This window comes from Pogona vitticeps, chromosome 1, assembly GCF_051106095.1.
Source record: "Pogona vitticeps strain Pit_001003342236 chromosome 1, PviZW2.1, whole genome shotgun sequence".
Classification (NCBI taxonomy): domain Eukaryota; kingdom Metazoa; phylum Chordata; class Lepidosauria; order Squamata; family Agamidae; genus Pogona; species Pogona vitticeps.
This window is the reverse complement of record NC_135783.1, coordinates 337,167,113-337,183,359: the sequence shown is the minus strand read 5'-3', so window position 1 is coordinate 337,183,359 and position 16,247 is coordinate 337,167,113. Positions and strand designations below refer to the sequence as shown.

At 43.2% G+C, this 16,247-nt stretch overlaps 1 protein-coding gene across 1 annotated transcript in view; it reads left to right on the top strand.

Moving 5' to 3' along the window:
* Positions 1 to 9,611, top strand: part of CCDC85C (coiled-coil domain containing 85C) — a 197,324-nt gene extending 187,713 nt beyond the window's left edge. Inside the window, exons 5-6 of the mRNA XM_020812903.3 lie at positions 583 to 681; positions 7,754 to 9,611. Coding sequence (XP_020668562.1) covers positions 583 to 681; positions 7,754 to 7,843 — 189 coding nt within the window. The 3' untranslated portion in view covers positions 7,844 to 9,611. The remainder of the gene's footprint in view (positions 1 to 582; positions 682 to 7,753) is intronic.
* Positions 9,612 to 16,247: the final 6,636 nt, after the last annotated feature.

The following is a 16,247-nucleotide window of genomic DNA, read 5'->3' as shown; positions in this document are numbered from 1 at the left end:
CATAGCCAGTGATAAAGAACGCTGGGTATTGCAGTTTTAACAATGTTTGGAGTGCAGCCATTAGCCACTCTTCCTTTACACGATGGGAGAGGTTTATCTCTTTTATATACCCTAACATGGAGGGGGGGAGGGAGGGGAAAAAGTTATACCACTACTTCATCCCACTTACATACCATTGCAGTGTCCATTGTCTTGCTCTTTTGTGTTAGGAAGTGACTAATTTCATCATTATATGGCCAGGACCATATTATATGGCCATGGAGATGGGCTTGTAATGATTAAGTTAATCAAATGTTTTCCAGGAAATCTCGTAATGTGAACTGCTTCTTTAAGTGGAATTGTTCCAAGTTTAATTTAAGTTAAATGATGTATGTGGATAAAAGGTTTAAGTAATGTTCTGTTATGTTTGATTGCTATGTTGTACCTCTTGACTCTCATCCTCTTTCCTGTGGTGTGTGTACATTGAGAGATTGTTGTTCACCTACTCAGTGTGAGAGCAAAATGATCTTGGCATTTGATGTCTGTAGGGTATCACCGTGCATTGTCTCTTTATAATTTCATGTCCGTTGTGTTTGTCTGTAGGTCCTTGAAGTCCATGAGAATTTGGACAGGCAAATAAAAGAAAACTATGAAGAAGACCTGAGTGAAAAGGAGAAAGCGATTGTTCGTGAAATGTGCAATGTAATGAACCCATTTTCCACCGTCTTTCATATTTCCAGTTGTTTGCTTCCAGTTGTGGTGTAAATGCTGCTCACTATCTTGTAGGAGCTGTTCTCAGTGTGCAGGCTTATTTGCCTGTTGTCCTTGCAGCCTGCAGAGAAAATGGGTTTACTTGGCGACTGAGTGCGCAGTCATATTCATGTCTACTAGGAAGCCCTGCTGAGTTCCGGGGGCTCCTACGTTAGTATGTATAGCCGTGGTGAGCAAAACAGGGACATCCCCCCCCACACTGATTTTAGTCTCACAGCTATTATTCCAGCCTCTGGAGTCCACAGGAAGGGATGGTTAAACTCTGATGGGTGATCTCTGCCCTAAAACGTTTTTCAACAAAAGAAAGTGTATGGCGAATAAGTACATTCTTTTTGATAAAAATAATGCTTCCAGAAGCCTTGTGTAAAATAAGCAGGGAGGGGAAGGAGGGAGAGAAGGGGGTTACTAGCAGAAAGGAAAAATAGATAGCAAGTCAGAGGAAATGGGGGCAGAAAAAGAACACGCTGGAAAATAAGGGTGATGGGAGAATAATAACAGAAAGAGGGAGGAAGTGGTGGAATGAAAGAGAGAGAGAAAAGGTGAGGGAGGGAGAAAAGAGCAGACCTGCTCCCTTTTGGCTGTAGCTACCACTGACATGCAGCTTTCATTCAGTTACCCAAGAATATGTCTCTTGGCAGAAAAAAAAAAGGTCCTCCGCCATGGGGTATGAACTTCTTAAGAGTCGAGAGCCACCTGCTCCATGTGCCACTCCTTTCTGGTGAAGAAATTAACTTGTAGTGGTAGCCTAAGGTCAGTGTTATTCTTTTTGGCAAGAGCATGTCTCTTGCTTTGCCTGTCAGCTGGCCTGCCAACCCCCAGAATGGAGTCATCAGCGGCCATTGTTCTGTGTGCCTGGTTCTTCTCCGATTGCTGGCTGTTGTCATCAGGACTGGAGAAAGCACACTTGAGTAATCATATCCTGTCACTCTGCGTAAAACTAGACCATTACTGGGGAAAGCAGGAAAGAGATACCAGGGGTAGTGGCCATTTCCTGTCTCTTGTATCAAAGACAGAAGGGTAGGGAGAGAATGAATAAATAGAGGGTGGGAGTATATGTCTCCTAATTTACTGCAAAAAAAAGGAAGGCAAATATCACTGCCTCCTTCCACTGAAAGGATTCAGCAGGTAAACCTCTGTGTATGTGTCTGAAATCCCACGGCCTGAAAAGAACAAGGGTTTGTATTTTCTAAAATTGTAGAGATTTACAAGGGGGAAACTGTGGCAGTCTGTTAAAGCAAAGACAGTTAAGCAAAGTATGCTGCTTATATAGCACCCCATAGCACTTAAAGGTCTCTTTGGGCAGTTTGCAGTTTAATTATGCAGTCTACAAATTGCCCCCCCCCCACTCCAGCAAGCTGGATACACTTGATTTACCAATCTCAGAAGGATGGAAGGTTGAATCAACCTATCTGAGCCCATCGGGATTGAATTCAGGTCACGAGCAGAGTCTTCACTGCAGTATTGCAGCTTAGCCACTGTGCCCCAGGGCTCTGCTAAACAGACTCTGAAAGACTTGACACATTTTATTTGGCATTAGCTTTGGTGGACAAGAGTCACTTCAGGTGTATTGGAAAAAGTCAGCTAAGATTCTAGGCTGGGATCCAGAGAGATCTTTGGTGCTTGAAAGGTATGCACGTGACAAACTGCTTTATTCAGAGGTGGTGCAGGGCTTTTTGTTTGTTTATGGGCAGAGGAGTCAAAAACGCAAGGTATTCTATGCATCAAAAACTCCACCAGAAGTACAAAGCTGGAAAACAATTCTGTGCATATGTTGTTTGGTGCCTCACTGTGTTTATAAAGGTTAATTTTTAACGCCTCCTGGACTTCCCCAACTAATACGGTGACTTGGAGGAGTCTAGACCCATAGACCTGTTGTTGTTGCTGATGATGATGTTGCTTGTTGCTGTTACAAGACCTTGTTCAATACGATTTGGTCCTAGACAAGTTTGCTGGCTGAGTTACCCAGTGAATTAGGTACTTGGCTGTAGAATCAGAGAATGAGAATTTGATTCCCCACTGAAATAATTCCCCACTGTGCCTCTTGTGGGGGAAAGCCAGCTTGTGTAGCCGTGGGGAAGCTGTACAGTCCCAGGATGTCCCCAATTCTAAATATTGCACACTTAGAAAACCCTGCAAAGGGTTGTGTAAGTCAAAATCTCCTTGACAGCTCATTTGTTGTTGTTGTTATTATTATTATTATTATCATTATTATTTTAAATGTTCATAGTGCTGCAGATCTGCTTTCTAGGAAGTACATCCTGCTGTGTCCACAGCAGCTGAGGATTGGATTTAACTTTACTGTAGAAGTTGTCTGTTTTGTGTCCATCCTCTACCACTAATTGCAAGTCTGTTCCCTTGACAGAGATCATTGCTACAGTTTTCAGAGAATTCAAAGACCATAATCAAACAGTCCTTGTGGTCAACCATGTATGGTTGGAAGCCCACACTGTCTTCATGGAGTCAGTGAAATTTAGAAGCTTTTGTCGGAAAACCACTAATACTTCCATTTAAATGCTGTGGGCTTGTGGGATGCCATATGGCATGTAGCCAGAAGCAGAAGCATGCCGAACAGAGGCACTGTTTCTTTAAACCTGCTGTGTCAGAGTGGTGAAGACACGGCGTTTTTCCTCATACAAAGAGCAAAACTTTTTTAAAAAATTAATGTTCAAAGGGCTTTCCTTAACAACTGCTTTCAGACTTTCCCATTAAACCCAGGTGGTTTTCATAAGCCTTGTGGCCCTTTTGTGTGTTGGAAAGTGCTATATTTAATCCCCTTTGCAATGTGAGGCATTGTGGAAGGGTCTCAGTTGTACAACAATGGCACCTGTCCATCTTTTGAAACAGGTCGCTTTCAGGTGGAATGAAAGGCTCACACTGCAAAGGCTCCCCTTTGCCTGTTTTATTTTTTTTTTTTTTACATTTTTTAAAAAGTTGCTTACACATCCTGGAAAGAGCTGAGGTTTTACAGCGTGCCTCAGAAATGCTGCCGACACTTCCTTGTTTATTGTGCTTTGAAAGGGACATTCTGCCTTTAAAGCAGCATCACTGGGAGCCCATTAATGCTTAGAAGAGTGATAGATATGAGCTCTAGACTGGTGAAGTCCCTGGCAATGCAAACTGCCTTTTGCTCAGTCCTTTGTCCTATTTGTGTGTCATTTCCCTCCCACCCAGCCTTTTAAAAACCCAAAATGTGTCCTAGAATTTGCTTGCAAACATATTTATATACAGTGGTGCCTCGCTTGACGATGCTAATTCGTTCCAGCGAAATCGCTGTAGACCGAAAACATCATCAAACGAAACGAAAAAAACCCATTGAAACTCATTGAAAACCCATTCAGTGCATTCCAATGGGCTGAAAAACTCACTGTCCAGCGAAGATCCTCCACACAACGACCATTTTCAGTGCCTGTAAAGCGAGGAATCCGTCCTAGAAAACAGCGGGGGGCCATTTTGAAAGCCGGTGGCCGTTTTGAAACCTGACGATCAGCTGTTTGCTGATGGTCGTAAAGCGAAAAATCGGTTCCCGAAGCAGGGAACCGATCATCACTAAGTGAAATTCCCCCATTTAAACCATCGATCGCAAAAATGTCAGCGTAAAGCAGATTCATTGTAGAGCGGGGTAATCGTCCAGCGGGGCACAACTGTATATATTTAAAAAGAAGACATTCTCAACTTGGATGTTTGTAGTCTGAAAGACACCACACAAAAACAAAAAGAATTGAAAGAGAAGAATTAAGAAGCAACCTCAGGTACCAGAACCAGTGTGGATAAAGTCCCAGACTAGGACTCAGGAGACCTGGGTTCAAATCCCTGTTTGGTGCCTAACTAGTGGCAGTGGCAATGGTATACCACTCCCTGAACATCTCACACATCTCAAGAACCCTGTAAAGGTTTACTATCATTCATTCATTCATTCATTCACACACACACACCACCTCATTAGTGCAAGCACTTCTCTGGGCAAATTAAAACTGAAAGCCTCAGAAGACCCCACATAACAACATAAAGGTAAGGGTTCCTCTTGACAATTTTGTCCATTCATGTCCGACTCTAGGCAGTGGTGGTCATCTCTGATTCCAACCCATAGAGCTATCATTTGTCTGCAGACAATCCTCCGTGGTCACGTGACTAGACACGGAACACCATTTACCTTCCCACTGAGGTGGTACTTATTTATCTACTCGCATTTTTGCATGCTTTCGAACCACTAGGTTGGCAGCAGCTGGGACAAGCGATGGGGTCTCACTCTGTCATATGGATTCAATCTTATGACTGCTGGTCTTCTGACCTTGCAGCACAGAGGCTTCAGTGGTTTAACCTGTAGCGCCACCAGGGTGTCCCTCCTTCAAAACCCAGAAATCACAAACCAAAGTTTGCTCCTGACAGCACACACACATACAGTATAATAAAACCCACAGAGATCCTTGGTTACAAAGAACGCTTACCTTTGGTAGCTGGTGAGGTGAGTTAAGGTCAGGAAGCAAGTAGTGTAGCTTTTCTGGATCAGGGACGGGGCCTGTGAAAACCTGCAGCCAGCCTTAGGGCCTTACCGCATTTCTACTTTGCCTTAACTCTCATTCACATGAATAGGCTGTTTTTGTCCCTCAGAGTCGCATTTTATTGCACATGTTGGACAGAATAGAGGAGGTTGATTTTTGGTGTCAAAAAACTTGTAAACCACATCCCTGAGTTTTAGTCAGTTGCCATGGACAGAGTTTGTTGTAGGAAGAGTTGCAGACAAAACCCAGTGGGAACAGAGATTGGAACATTGGTACGAAATCAAAGTGTGTTGCTTATATCACGTCCCATAGCACTTAAAGCACTCTCTGGCCAGTTTACAATTTAATTATGAAGGCTACACATTGCCCCCTCCCAGCAAGCTGGGTACTCAGTTTACTGACATTGGAAGGATGGAAGGCTGAGTGAACCTTGAGCTGGCTACTTGGGATTCAACCTGGGTCCTGAGCAGAGTTTAGGCTGCAGTACTGCATTTTAACCATGGTGCCACAAGGCTCCATAGAATCATAGAAAGGTGAAATTGGAAGGGGCCTACAAGGCCATCAAGTCCAACCCCCTGCTCAATGCAGGAATACAATCAAAGTATATCTGCCAGGTGATTATCTAAGTTTTTCTTTCATTCCCTCCAGTGTTGGAGCACTCACCAACTCCCGAGGTCACTTGGTTCCACTGTCGTACTGCTCTAACAGTTAGGAAGTTTTTCCTGATATTCAACCGAAATCTGCCTTCCTTCAACTTGACCCCATTGTCGCGTGTTCTGCACTCTGGGATGATTGAGAACAGATCCTGCCCCTCCTCTGCATGTGCTGTGAACAGCCCAAGTGCTGACGGACTGGCATCTATGTCATTTAGCACTGTTATATGGATGTTACCCAACCTTATTTTTTGAAATTTGTTCCTCGACCGAACAGCTGTTTCTTTTCTGTTTTTGCACGAGGAAGGTCAGGTGAAGAAAGAGACCCAGTTCTCACATTCTCCTAGTTCACGTTTTGCTGAGAAGCAAAAGTCAGCACGTTGTGCTTGTCATTCCATGATCCCCATTTGAGCGGAGGTAGGTAGGTGCTGGAGCCCTCAAATAATAATTGTGTGCTGTTGAGTCAATTCTGACCACTTTCAGAGTGTGCAGCTTGCCCAAGGCCACGCAGGCTGGTTCTGTTCATAGGAAGCACAGTGGGGAACCAAACTCCCAACCTTCCCAGCATTGTTGTCTGCTGGCCTTCTCATAAGAAACCTGCCTTCTCATGATGTGGCCAAAACTCTGCCCTCTTTGAAGTCACTGTTAAGTTGGTTCCTGCATTGTGGCACATAACCTGAGGAAAGGAAGAGGGAACACAGGAGTCCTGAAAGTTTGCCAGCAGCTGACCTAGTACTGAACTCGACTGCTGATCCTTGTTTACTGGTTTGATTCCATTACCTAAGGCTTGTCTGCAGTTCTAATTTTGGAGGTTTAATAAGATCAGCTTTTGAAATTGGTTGACTTTTGCCTTGGGAACCGATGGCACCTACTGGAACCAGAAGGTGTTGCACAAACTAGACTGTGGCAGAATTTCCCAGACACTGTCAGTTTTAGTTTGGATGTGGGACTTGGTTCCAGCTTAGGGCTTATTCACATGGAACAGTTGAATTTTTCTTTTTCCTCCTTTTAAAATATCAATATACTTGTATGTGTAATCCTGTGGTGTATATATACATGGCTGTCATGTCAATTGGTACATCTCTTGCTACTTGTACTGGTTCTGTAGGCGACACAAACTTTCCCATGTAAATTGATTTCATTTTCTGACCTGTTTTTGGGTCATCGCTGCCCTAAAATTTTCTTTTTTAAAAAAAAAAAATCACAAGTAGGCCTTGCTAAAGTGGCCATTTTCCTGTCACTCCCAGCTGTTGCGCCCCCTGGTGGAGATATATCACTAGATAAATGTAGGACAGCATGAAAAAGGGCTTGAACTGTTGTCAAAAAGGAAGGGGAAATTAACAATAAGCCACACAAAAGCAGGGTTGATGGGATACAATAGGGAAGTCATCAACATCAGTAAACTGGTGTGTGTGTGTGTGTGTGTGTGTGTGTAGGGGGAAATGAAAAGAAAAAGTAAGCAACTTTTTCCTTACTCTCTAAGTATTTTTTAAAAATAAAATTTAAAAAAACATGGTGGCTATGCAGTGGCCATGGTGCCAAAAAACCCAGCCCATTTGCAGAGTAAATAAATCAACACCAACATTCACAAACACCAAAATGATAATGATTGAAGTGATACATTGAATTGTTTTAACGAGACCATGCTGGCGAAGTGGGGGGAAAAAACCCTGATTGGCTGGCCACATGAATTGATGTTCTCCATGTGTCAATGTGAACGGAAATATATAAAACGATTTAAATAACGGGATAATTGATATAATCGGGATTCTTTTGGCTTGTATGATTACACTGATACAGACAAAAAAAAGCCCAACCTCTCTCTCTCTCTCTCTCTCCTTTGATTTTTAGGTTGTCTGGCGGAAGCTAGGTGATGCCGCTAGTTCCAAACCATCGATCCGGCAACATCTGTCAGGAAACCAGTTCAAGGGCCCATTATAAGAAACTTCCCGCTGCCCCAGGATTGGGGGTGAAGACAGTGAGAGGAACAGAGACTTGTCTGCTTCGAGCTTGCCAGGGTTATCTGTTTCCCCCACCCCCTTCCCCATCACTGTTTATAGTGTAAATAAGGCAGCTGAAGGCCTCGCTGAAAGGCTGTGCCGATCCAGAACAACATCTTATGGGTTACTAACTATCTTCCAATGACCAACCTGTCATTTGTATTGTGGTGAAAAACCTGCTTTGTTGTCTGGTCATATGTAGAAATACCTGAAGAAGAAAAAACCCACCACCCCAAAATGTATTTCTAGGAGGAGGAAGAAGCAAAGAATTCAAACTCACGGAGCACGGAGAAGCAGCATCGTGTTCAGAAAAGATAAAAAAGGGGGCTGTTGTTTTCACGCCCGTCAAGATGATCATATTTACTGCTTAGCTGGTGTTATAGAAACACTTTTCTAAGAACTGCATCCCAGCAAGCGGACGCCCGCCCTTTAGCTGTATATTCTGAGCCGATCCACCTCAGCGCATGGCTGGGGAGGGGTTGTGATGGGTCACAAGTTTTGTTTCTCTTCCGCGCAGGTCTGGCTGATATATGCATGAATCCCGGAGGTGTGGTGGCTGCTTAGAGCAATATACGGCAACTCCCCCCAGTTATTGTGTGCACCCCTGGTGTGAAAGAGGCCTTGCCTCCCAGGTGCATAACCAAACCGTTTCCAGGATAATGTGAAGCCACGGAAAAAATAGACATGGAGTGTCACTGAGCAAGGCTTGGACTCCTCTGTGTTGCAGGCAGGGGGGGCCTCTCATGCCTGGGCTAGCCAGTGGCATTTGGGGCGTTTTGGTTTGAAAAACTGACTTTCCCAACCTCTGACTTTGACATAAAAGGGATGGTGGAGGATGTGATCCAAATACAAAGGAAGATTGGTCTCAGGGAGAAGTCAAGGGTCATCGTCATGGACACTCAGGCCCTAGTCAAGGCCCCTCTGTTCATTCCTTGACCGTCTCAGCCACACTACACTTCTTCCGGGCTGTTGCTACCTGAACAAAGAAGGCAATGAGAAGGAACAGGAACCTCCTCATGCCATGTTCTCCCCCCCCCCCGTCTCTACCTTTGGCCTTTTTCTGGGGTGCGGTGGAGGCAGAGCCTGGTGGAAGAGGCTGAGTCCATGGGCAGCGGCCAGGATAACCAGGGAGCGAAGTCACGGTAGAAGGAGGCACTCCGATGACAGCTTCCTTCTTCAAACTTGGAACCCTCGTTGACCAGATGTCAGTCCTTCTAAATAGTTGTATACAAAAAAAGTTTCTCAGTAGGAGGAATTTCTTTCCATGTAGCTTCATACCCAGAGGGCGAGGGGTTTTGTTTTGTTTTTGGACTACAACTCCCAGAATCCCCAGCCAGACACTCCCCAGCTCTGGGTTGCACAGTGGCTAAGGGTACCGGAGCTCTTCTTTCCTTTTTTTATCACACTACAATAGGAATGCTTGTTGCTTTGTGGCTGTTTGCATCTCCAGACATCATCAATTCGGTGGTTTGGAACATGCCCTGTGTGGGAAGTGGAGCTTCAGTTTCCCTTTCCACCTGCCCCTTTTTGAACACTATACTATCTGTCATTTCATCCCTTGCTTATCTATCTAGTCATAATCTTGACATTGTAAAGAGTGATTGGTGTAAGTATGTTCCCCCCCTTCACATTGTCACTGTATAAGACCCTGAATGGGTGAGTTAAAAATATAAAGTAGAGGTACGGCTGTTCCAGCTAAACAGAAGAAACGACTGTTTGTGGAAATGTTCAACCAAACTGGGTCTTTCTCTCCTTTGAACAGGGGATGGGCTGATTTTTCCATCACTAGCAAAGCTGCTCATTTGTAACCTGCCAGATCGCCTCATCCCATCAGGTCTTTGCAGATTTCTTTCAGGTGTATAGCATAGCATGTAACCAACAATCAAATCCCACCTGTGTAACATCAGCCATACAAAGGAAGTTTACACAATGGATGCTCCCTTTTCCAAAATTTACTTTAAAAAATTTAGCTTGAAGGCCCTAAATCTTCAAGCTGTTTCTTCCATCCTGTCTCACAGAATCTTGGCTACGGTGCTGATACCCACCATAGGTGGTTTGGTTACTTGGACCTGTTCCTTTTGGATGCCCTTATTTGGGGGGGGGGGGGGTTAGGTTAAGATCTGATTAAGATTCATATAGATTTCTTCAAGTAGTACAGAACTGAAATGGTCAGCGAGAGGCTTCTCAGCGTAACTCCTTTTATAGACCATTCTTCATTTATATTTCCTTCTTAAATCTACTCTTGTTTTCTCTTGATTTTTGCAGGGATGGGTCACAGGCCACCTATTTCTTCTCCATTATTGCAATCCCTAGAGGAAAATCCTTGGGGGAAAATACAGTAGGACCCCCCGTATCTGTGGGACCAGTATCTGATGATTCTGCTTACCCATGGTCTGAACATATTTAAAATAGTAAAATAAAAATCCTAGAAATTTATATATTTCTAAAAGTGACCAGAACTGTCCCCTACAGGGAGCCAGAGATCATGTTATGTATAATGTTTATTAAAGAAATATATTTCTATAGTGTCATTATCAAAACTGGCCACTAGAGGGAGATGTAGACCATGCTATGTACAGTGGTGCCTCGCTAGACAGTTACCCTGCATGACATTTTTTTTTCGCTAGACATTGGCTTTTTGCGATTGCTATACCAATTCGCAAAACAGTGATTCCTATGGGGGAATTTCGCTGGACAATGTTTGGTCCCTGCTTCGCAAACCGATTTTTGCTAGATGATGATTTTGACAGCTCCTTCCGCGCTCGCAAAGCAGGTGTTTTCAGGACCTAAGCTTCGCAAGACAGTGATTTAAACAGCTGATCGGCCCATCTTCGCTAGACAACGACGATTCTTCCCCATTGGAACGCATTAAACAGGTTTCAATGCATTCCAATGGAGAAATGCTTTTCGCTAGACAATGATTTCGCTCAACAGCGATTTCAGTGGAACGGGTTATCATTGTCTAGCGAGGCACCACTGTATAGTGTTTACTATTGAAATAGTGTTTGTTATAATTTGCATTTTTCAACATCCGCAGGAGGTATGAAACCAATCCCCCATGGATACAGGGGTCCTACTCTACTGAAGTCCCTGTTTCTTTTGCTGCAAGTCACCAGGAGTGGCCTGCAGTGGGACCTTGGGATATGAATGTGGCACCCAAGCCCATCGAGATCTTGCGTCCCTACATAGACCAGTATTGGGCCTATTCAGATGTTGTTTATGATGCACTGTTGCTCCCAGATGAAGGCGCTCAACAAAATTTCAAAGTCACTGTTTGGCCTAAAACTTCCAAAATCCCAAACACTGTCATTACCATGGGAGATTCTGGTATACTTAACTTCTTGTAAGTACTTTTGTTTTCCTGTAGGCCAAAAATGTAATTTTGTGCAGGGCTTACAAGTGTTTATAATCCTTAGCTTTCCAGCTGTCCTCCCCTAATTCCTGATCATGCTTTCCCAACAGGCCTGTAATCTATTCAGAGTAAATACTGTACAGTCCATCCTGCAAATACGGTATAGATGGCTAGGTCCCATCTTTCCTCACTGTTGTCCAGCCTGGCTGGGGCTGATGGGAACTGGAATCTAACAACATCAAAATGACTACAGGTTGTCCATCCTTGTTTTTTTTTTTTTTAAATCAGTCCAAAGCGACTCAAGTTACTTCATTTGGAGTTCAGCCTTCCTGGATATGGCCATGGTATTTTAATTCTAGTAAGCCAAAGCCTGTTCAAATGAAGGGAGGAGTGAAGTGGTTGGTGAATAAAGTTGCTGCTGGCTGAGAGGGTATTTTGCCCCATTATTTTTTAGATGTATACCTAACTTCTTATAAGTACTGATTTACACTTGAAATGTAAACTGTGAACATGAGAAGCTCAGGTTTGCCAGGTTGATAGAGGTGCAGTCACCGGGGTGGGGTGGGGGTGGACTGGCTGCTTTTAGTGGTGGCTTAGTAACTGTGGAGTAAGACTGTTAAGGGAGGGATAAGAATGGTCCACATTTAGGTTCGTTTATACTGTCATCCATTCTGATAATTAGGTTAAACAGGTGGCAGAGCTTGAAAAAATTGTCGGTTTGGATGACCGTTCCTAGAATTTTCAAAGCCCATCTGAGGATGGACTCGCGCTCGTTTGGAGGTTCTCAAAGTTGTCACGAGAACGGGAGTGTTTCCACCTTCTGTCCCATGCGCCCTGGGCTTGCTGTGATTGACGAAGTGCAAAGGAGACGTGGAAATATAGGTATTTGGGAAGAAGTCACAGAAATGTAATTGGTACCCATCTCCAGGATGTGTACATGGCATCTCACAAACTTTAATGCTTTAAGCGGATCAGTGCACCAAGGGTGCTTTAAAAGCTAACAGGCAAAATGTGAACGGGTCTCCTGTCTCTTCTGCCTACCATAGCCTTTCAGTGAGCAGAAAACCTTCCTGGCACACAGGGTATGAACCTCAGAACCTGGGGCCAAATTTAGGAGCCCCACTTCGGCCCTTTGCAGAAAGGCTGCAATCACTCCTTCATCATTCTTTCATTTTGTGGTTTCCTGGTTTCTTAGGGTTTCCTTTATTCGAAAAGGTTGAAATGCCTCTTCTAGCCAGTTGTTAAAGAGCTTTAATAGAATCTACACAGGTTCCACATTTTTGCCCACCCCCAATTTATTTGAATTTAACCCTCACCTGAAAGATGTTCTCCATCCATGTTGTAGTCTAAGGAATACATGTGTTCCAATAGCGGTTGTGTTAAAATATTTATGCATCACCTTTTATCACTTTTCCTACTATACAGTCAATCAAAGCCAATGATGATATAGTTATGACAACAGAACCTAAAACCCATTTTGTAATAACACATATATGAAGGATAGGGAATATGCAGTCCTCTAGATCAGGGGTCCCCAACCTTGAGCCTTCCAGATGTTCTTGGACTTCAACTCCCAGAAATCCTGGCCACAGAGGTGGTGGTGAAGGCTTCTGGGAGTTGTAGTCCAAGAACATCTGGAGGCTCAAGGTTGGGGACCACTGCAGATTTTGGTGGGCTGAAGCTGCCATTGTTTCTTTCCATTACCTGTGCTGAATAGGGCCGATGGAAGTTGCAGTGCAACATCAGAAGGGCCAGATGTTTCTCACACCTGACTTATATTATGGTCCAGTGGGGCTGGCAACAGACAGTGATTTCTAAGATTGAAAATGAGACAGTGGCTTTTCCTATGCTGAAGTTCTTTTCACCTCCATTGTTGAGCCTTATGGCACAGTGTTTGAACTGCAGTACTGCAACCAAAATTGTGCTCACAACCTGGGGTTCAATCCCGGGTAATTGGCTTGCAGTTCACTCAGCCTTCCATCCTTCTGAGGTTGGTAGATTGAGTACCCAGCTTGGAGGGGGGGGCAATGTGTGGCCTGCATAATTAAATTGTAAACTGCCCCAAAAGTGCTTTAATATATATGCAAAGCAGCTCCACAAAGGGGAAATCCACAATGAAAATACAGGTCACAGTAAGATGAGTGCATATCACACAGTGTTTCTTTCCTACCATCTTTGACCCTGAAACAGCTTCTGTAGGTCTGACAACCTTGTTTATATTTTATAATATCCCACTTTTTCTTCTTATGCTGCTGGATTTTCAGCAGTGTTCTGCTTTACTTCCTTTTTGCACTGTTTTCCACCAGTTCCTCCTTTATCTCTACGGATTTTCTTACCATTTTCCAATGTTTCTAGTTTTACACAGACCTGCATAGATCTACTTACTGATTTTTTTAAATGATGGCATGTTTGAGTGATAAAGAGCAAAGTTGATCAGCCATTAAGATTGACCTTAGCGTAACAGCTATATGGTATCACGCTGCTGATAAACATAGGCAGTTGTTTATACAGAAATGCTCCATGCTAGAGGCCAACATGAACATAATCAGTAAACATTTAATAACTGCTCTTCACAGATCCAGCCACCACTTCAAATAGATCTTCCAGGAGGAATGGGTTTTAAGGGTGCAAGGTTGAAGGCATACAACACAGCACTCTTGCGCTGGTTGGTGCCTGAAAGAGAAAGACAGCATGGAGGGCTAGCTCAGTGGCCAGAATCCTATTGAGCTTCTGCTGAGCAGCCTAAATATGCTGCCTTTTGCTCTATAGAGGAAGAAGAGTCAATAAAGAGCTGTAATAGAAGGTGTTTATGTGCAAGTTCAGATATGTACATTCACACATTTGTTGCTCTTGTCCAGATGTTTTGGTGGACAGTGGGGACCTAACAAGCCAAATGACACTGGGATAATTCCAGTTGTTCATTCCAACTAGAACAGACCTGTAGAAACCATGAGATTTTGATGGTAACCCATGTATAAGAACAATTTGTCTGGTCAGTCTAACTGGAACTAACTGATGACTTTCACTTGGAACCTGCATTGGTTGTGTGTGGGGTTGCTTATGAGTTAAACAAAACAAACAGAAAAAGGACAAGCATTATAAAACCATGTTTCAGTGTTACTCTTTACCATCAATACAATATGAAAACAAGAAAACAGCCAGGTTTTAGCAAAACAAAAACAAAACCACCACAAGGGGAAATTCAACTAAACATAATTTGTAGCACTATCCAATAAAATAAACAAATACTCCAGTTAAATGGCTTGGGATTCAATGGTCACATTTAGAATAATCTTAGGTAATCTTCTTAGAACTGCAGAACTGAAAGAGACCCTATGGATACAAAGTCTAGCCTCTATCAAGGAGGCACAATGGAGAATCAAACTCCCAACCTCAGACTCTGCAGCCAGATGCCTAAACCACAAAGCTATCCAGCACAATTACATTTTTTTGAGGTACATTCAAATTAGAGATGGGGACGAATATATAAATGGATCGTTTTTTCCCCCCGGCAAAAATAGCCGATTCGTTAAATAGTCATCAATCTGTATTCGTCCAATTTTAAGACCCGACGAATACAGATCGATGAATATTTCCCCATTTTTATTTGTCCTTCGCTATTTTTTAAAAAAAACCATTCTGCCTACCGGCTGCTGATCATGAGGCAGCCATCAACCCCCACAGCCCACCCCCTTCATGTAAAAATGGAGACTGGCTGCCCTTTGCAAAGATGGCAGCTGTGGCTTCATTTAGGGTAGGGAAGCTACAGCTGCCATCTTTGCAAAGGGCTGCTTGGATTCCCTTAGCCTGCCTTTTTTCAAAAAACACACCTCCCCATGAATCAACAAATAACAAAGCTTCATGGGGGCAACTTCATGCTTCGTGAGTCACCTTTTGAACTTGCCAAAATGGTGAGTTGTCCCCATCTCTAATCCAAATGCAAGTTGTGCATTGCAGTGTTTATAGATATCATGGTATATGTTCTGAAGTTTTTAAATTGCTACTTTATATTTGGCTGAAACTGAGCTCAAGCCAGTGGCTTCTTGGGAGAAGGTGAAATGTTACAGTGACTTGACAGTATACTGTAACATGGATGCTAAACGTTATCTAACCATTTTTTTTAAAAAAAGTTGTATACTGTACTATAAAAACCCGAAAGATTGTGTATTCATCTAGAATAATGAAATTCAATAGTACAGTTTGCTTTGGAGGTTGTGAACTCCAAATGTTTGTACTGTTAAAGAGTTGGGCAATCTTCAGGCTTGTCAGTTCTGAGCTTAGGAACAGTATTTTCAGCATAGTTAATTGACTTCACAGACATACACCTTTTTGTGTGTGCTCATGCCGTCTTTATTTCAGTGGTCTTGTTTAGATGGGGGGAAGTGCTAGTCTTAAAGCAATTGTATGTCAGTGCATAAGCCTGCACTGATCTATATGAATGATCACCTGGCAATCTTCTAGTAGATCCCAAGGTACTTTCTGCACAGCTGCACTCTAAAATGAACCAGAAATTAATTTTTTGAAACCTTCCATTTAGTTTGAAACTGATCTATGTCAGAACAAAATTCTTTTGGGATTCCTCCCCCACCCGTCGCCACCAATATTTGACTCCAAGGCAGTTGATTATATTTTCACATTTGGGGATGGTGGGGAAAGCAAACTACAGTGCATCAAAACTGCAGAACTATGGCACATTTTTAGGCAAACCACAGTGGTGAAAAGTGTTGGATGAAGACATAATCGTACTTAAACCAGTTGATATAAACTTATCCTTCTAAGTCATGACTTGCATCCCAAAGGCCAAAATCCCAACGCGGGGGAAAAACATGCATAGGGTCAATTTGCACTAGCTGTTTTCATTTAGATTTACTGTAACTCTGCCAGGAGCGTCATTGTTTCCCGTCAGTTGGTATGGGAATCACAATGGGAAGCCTAACAAGGCAGGACAGCGTGTGCAATTGTTCATGTAAGGCATCAGGATTCTGTGTGGGTT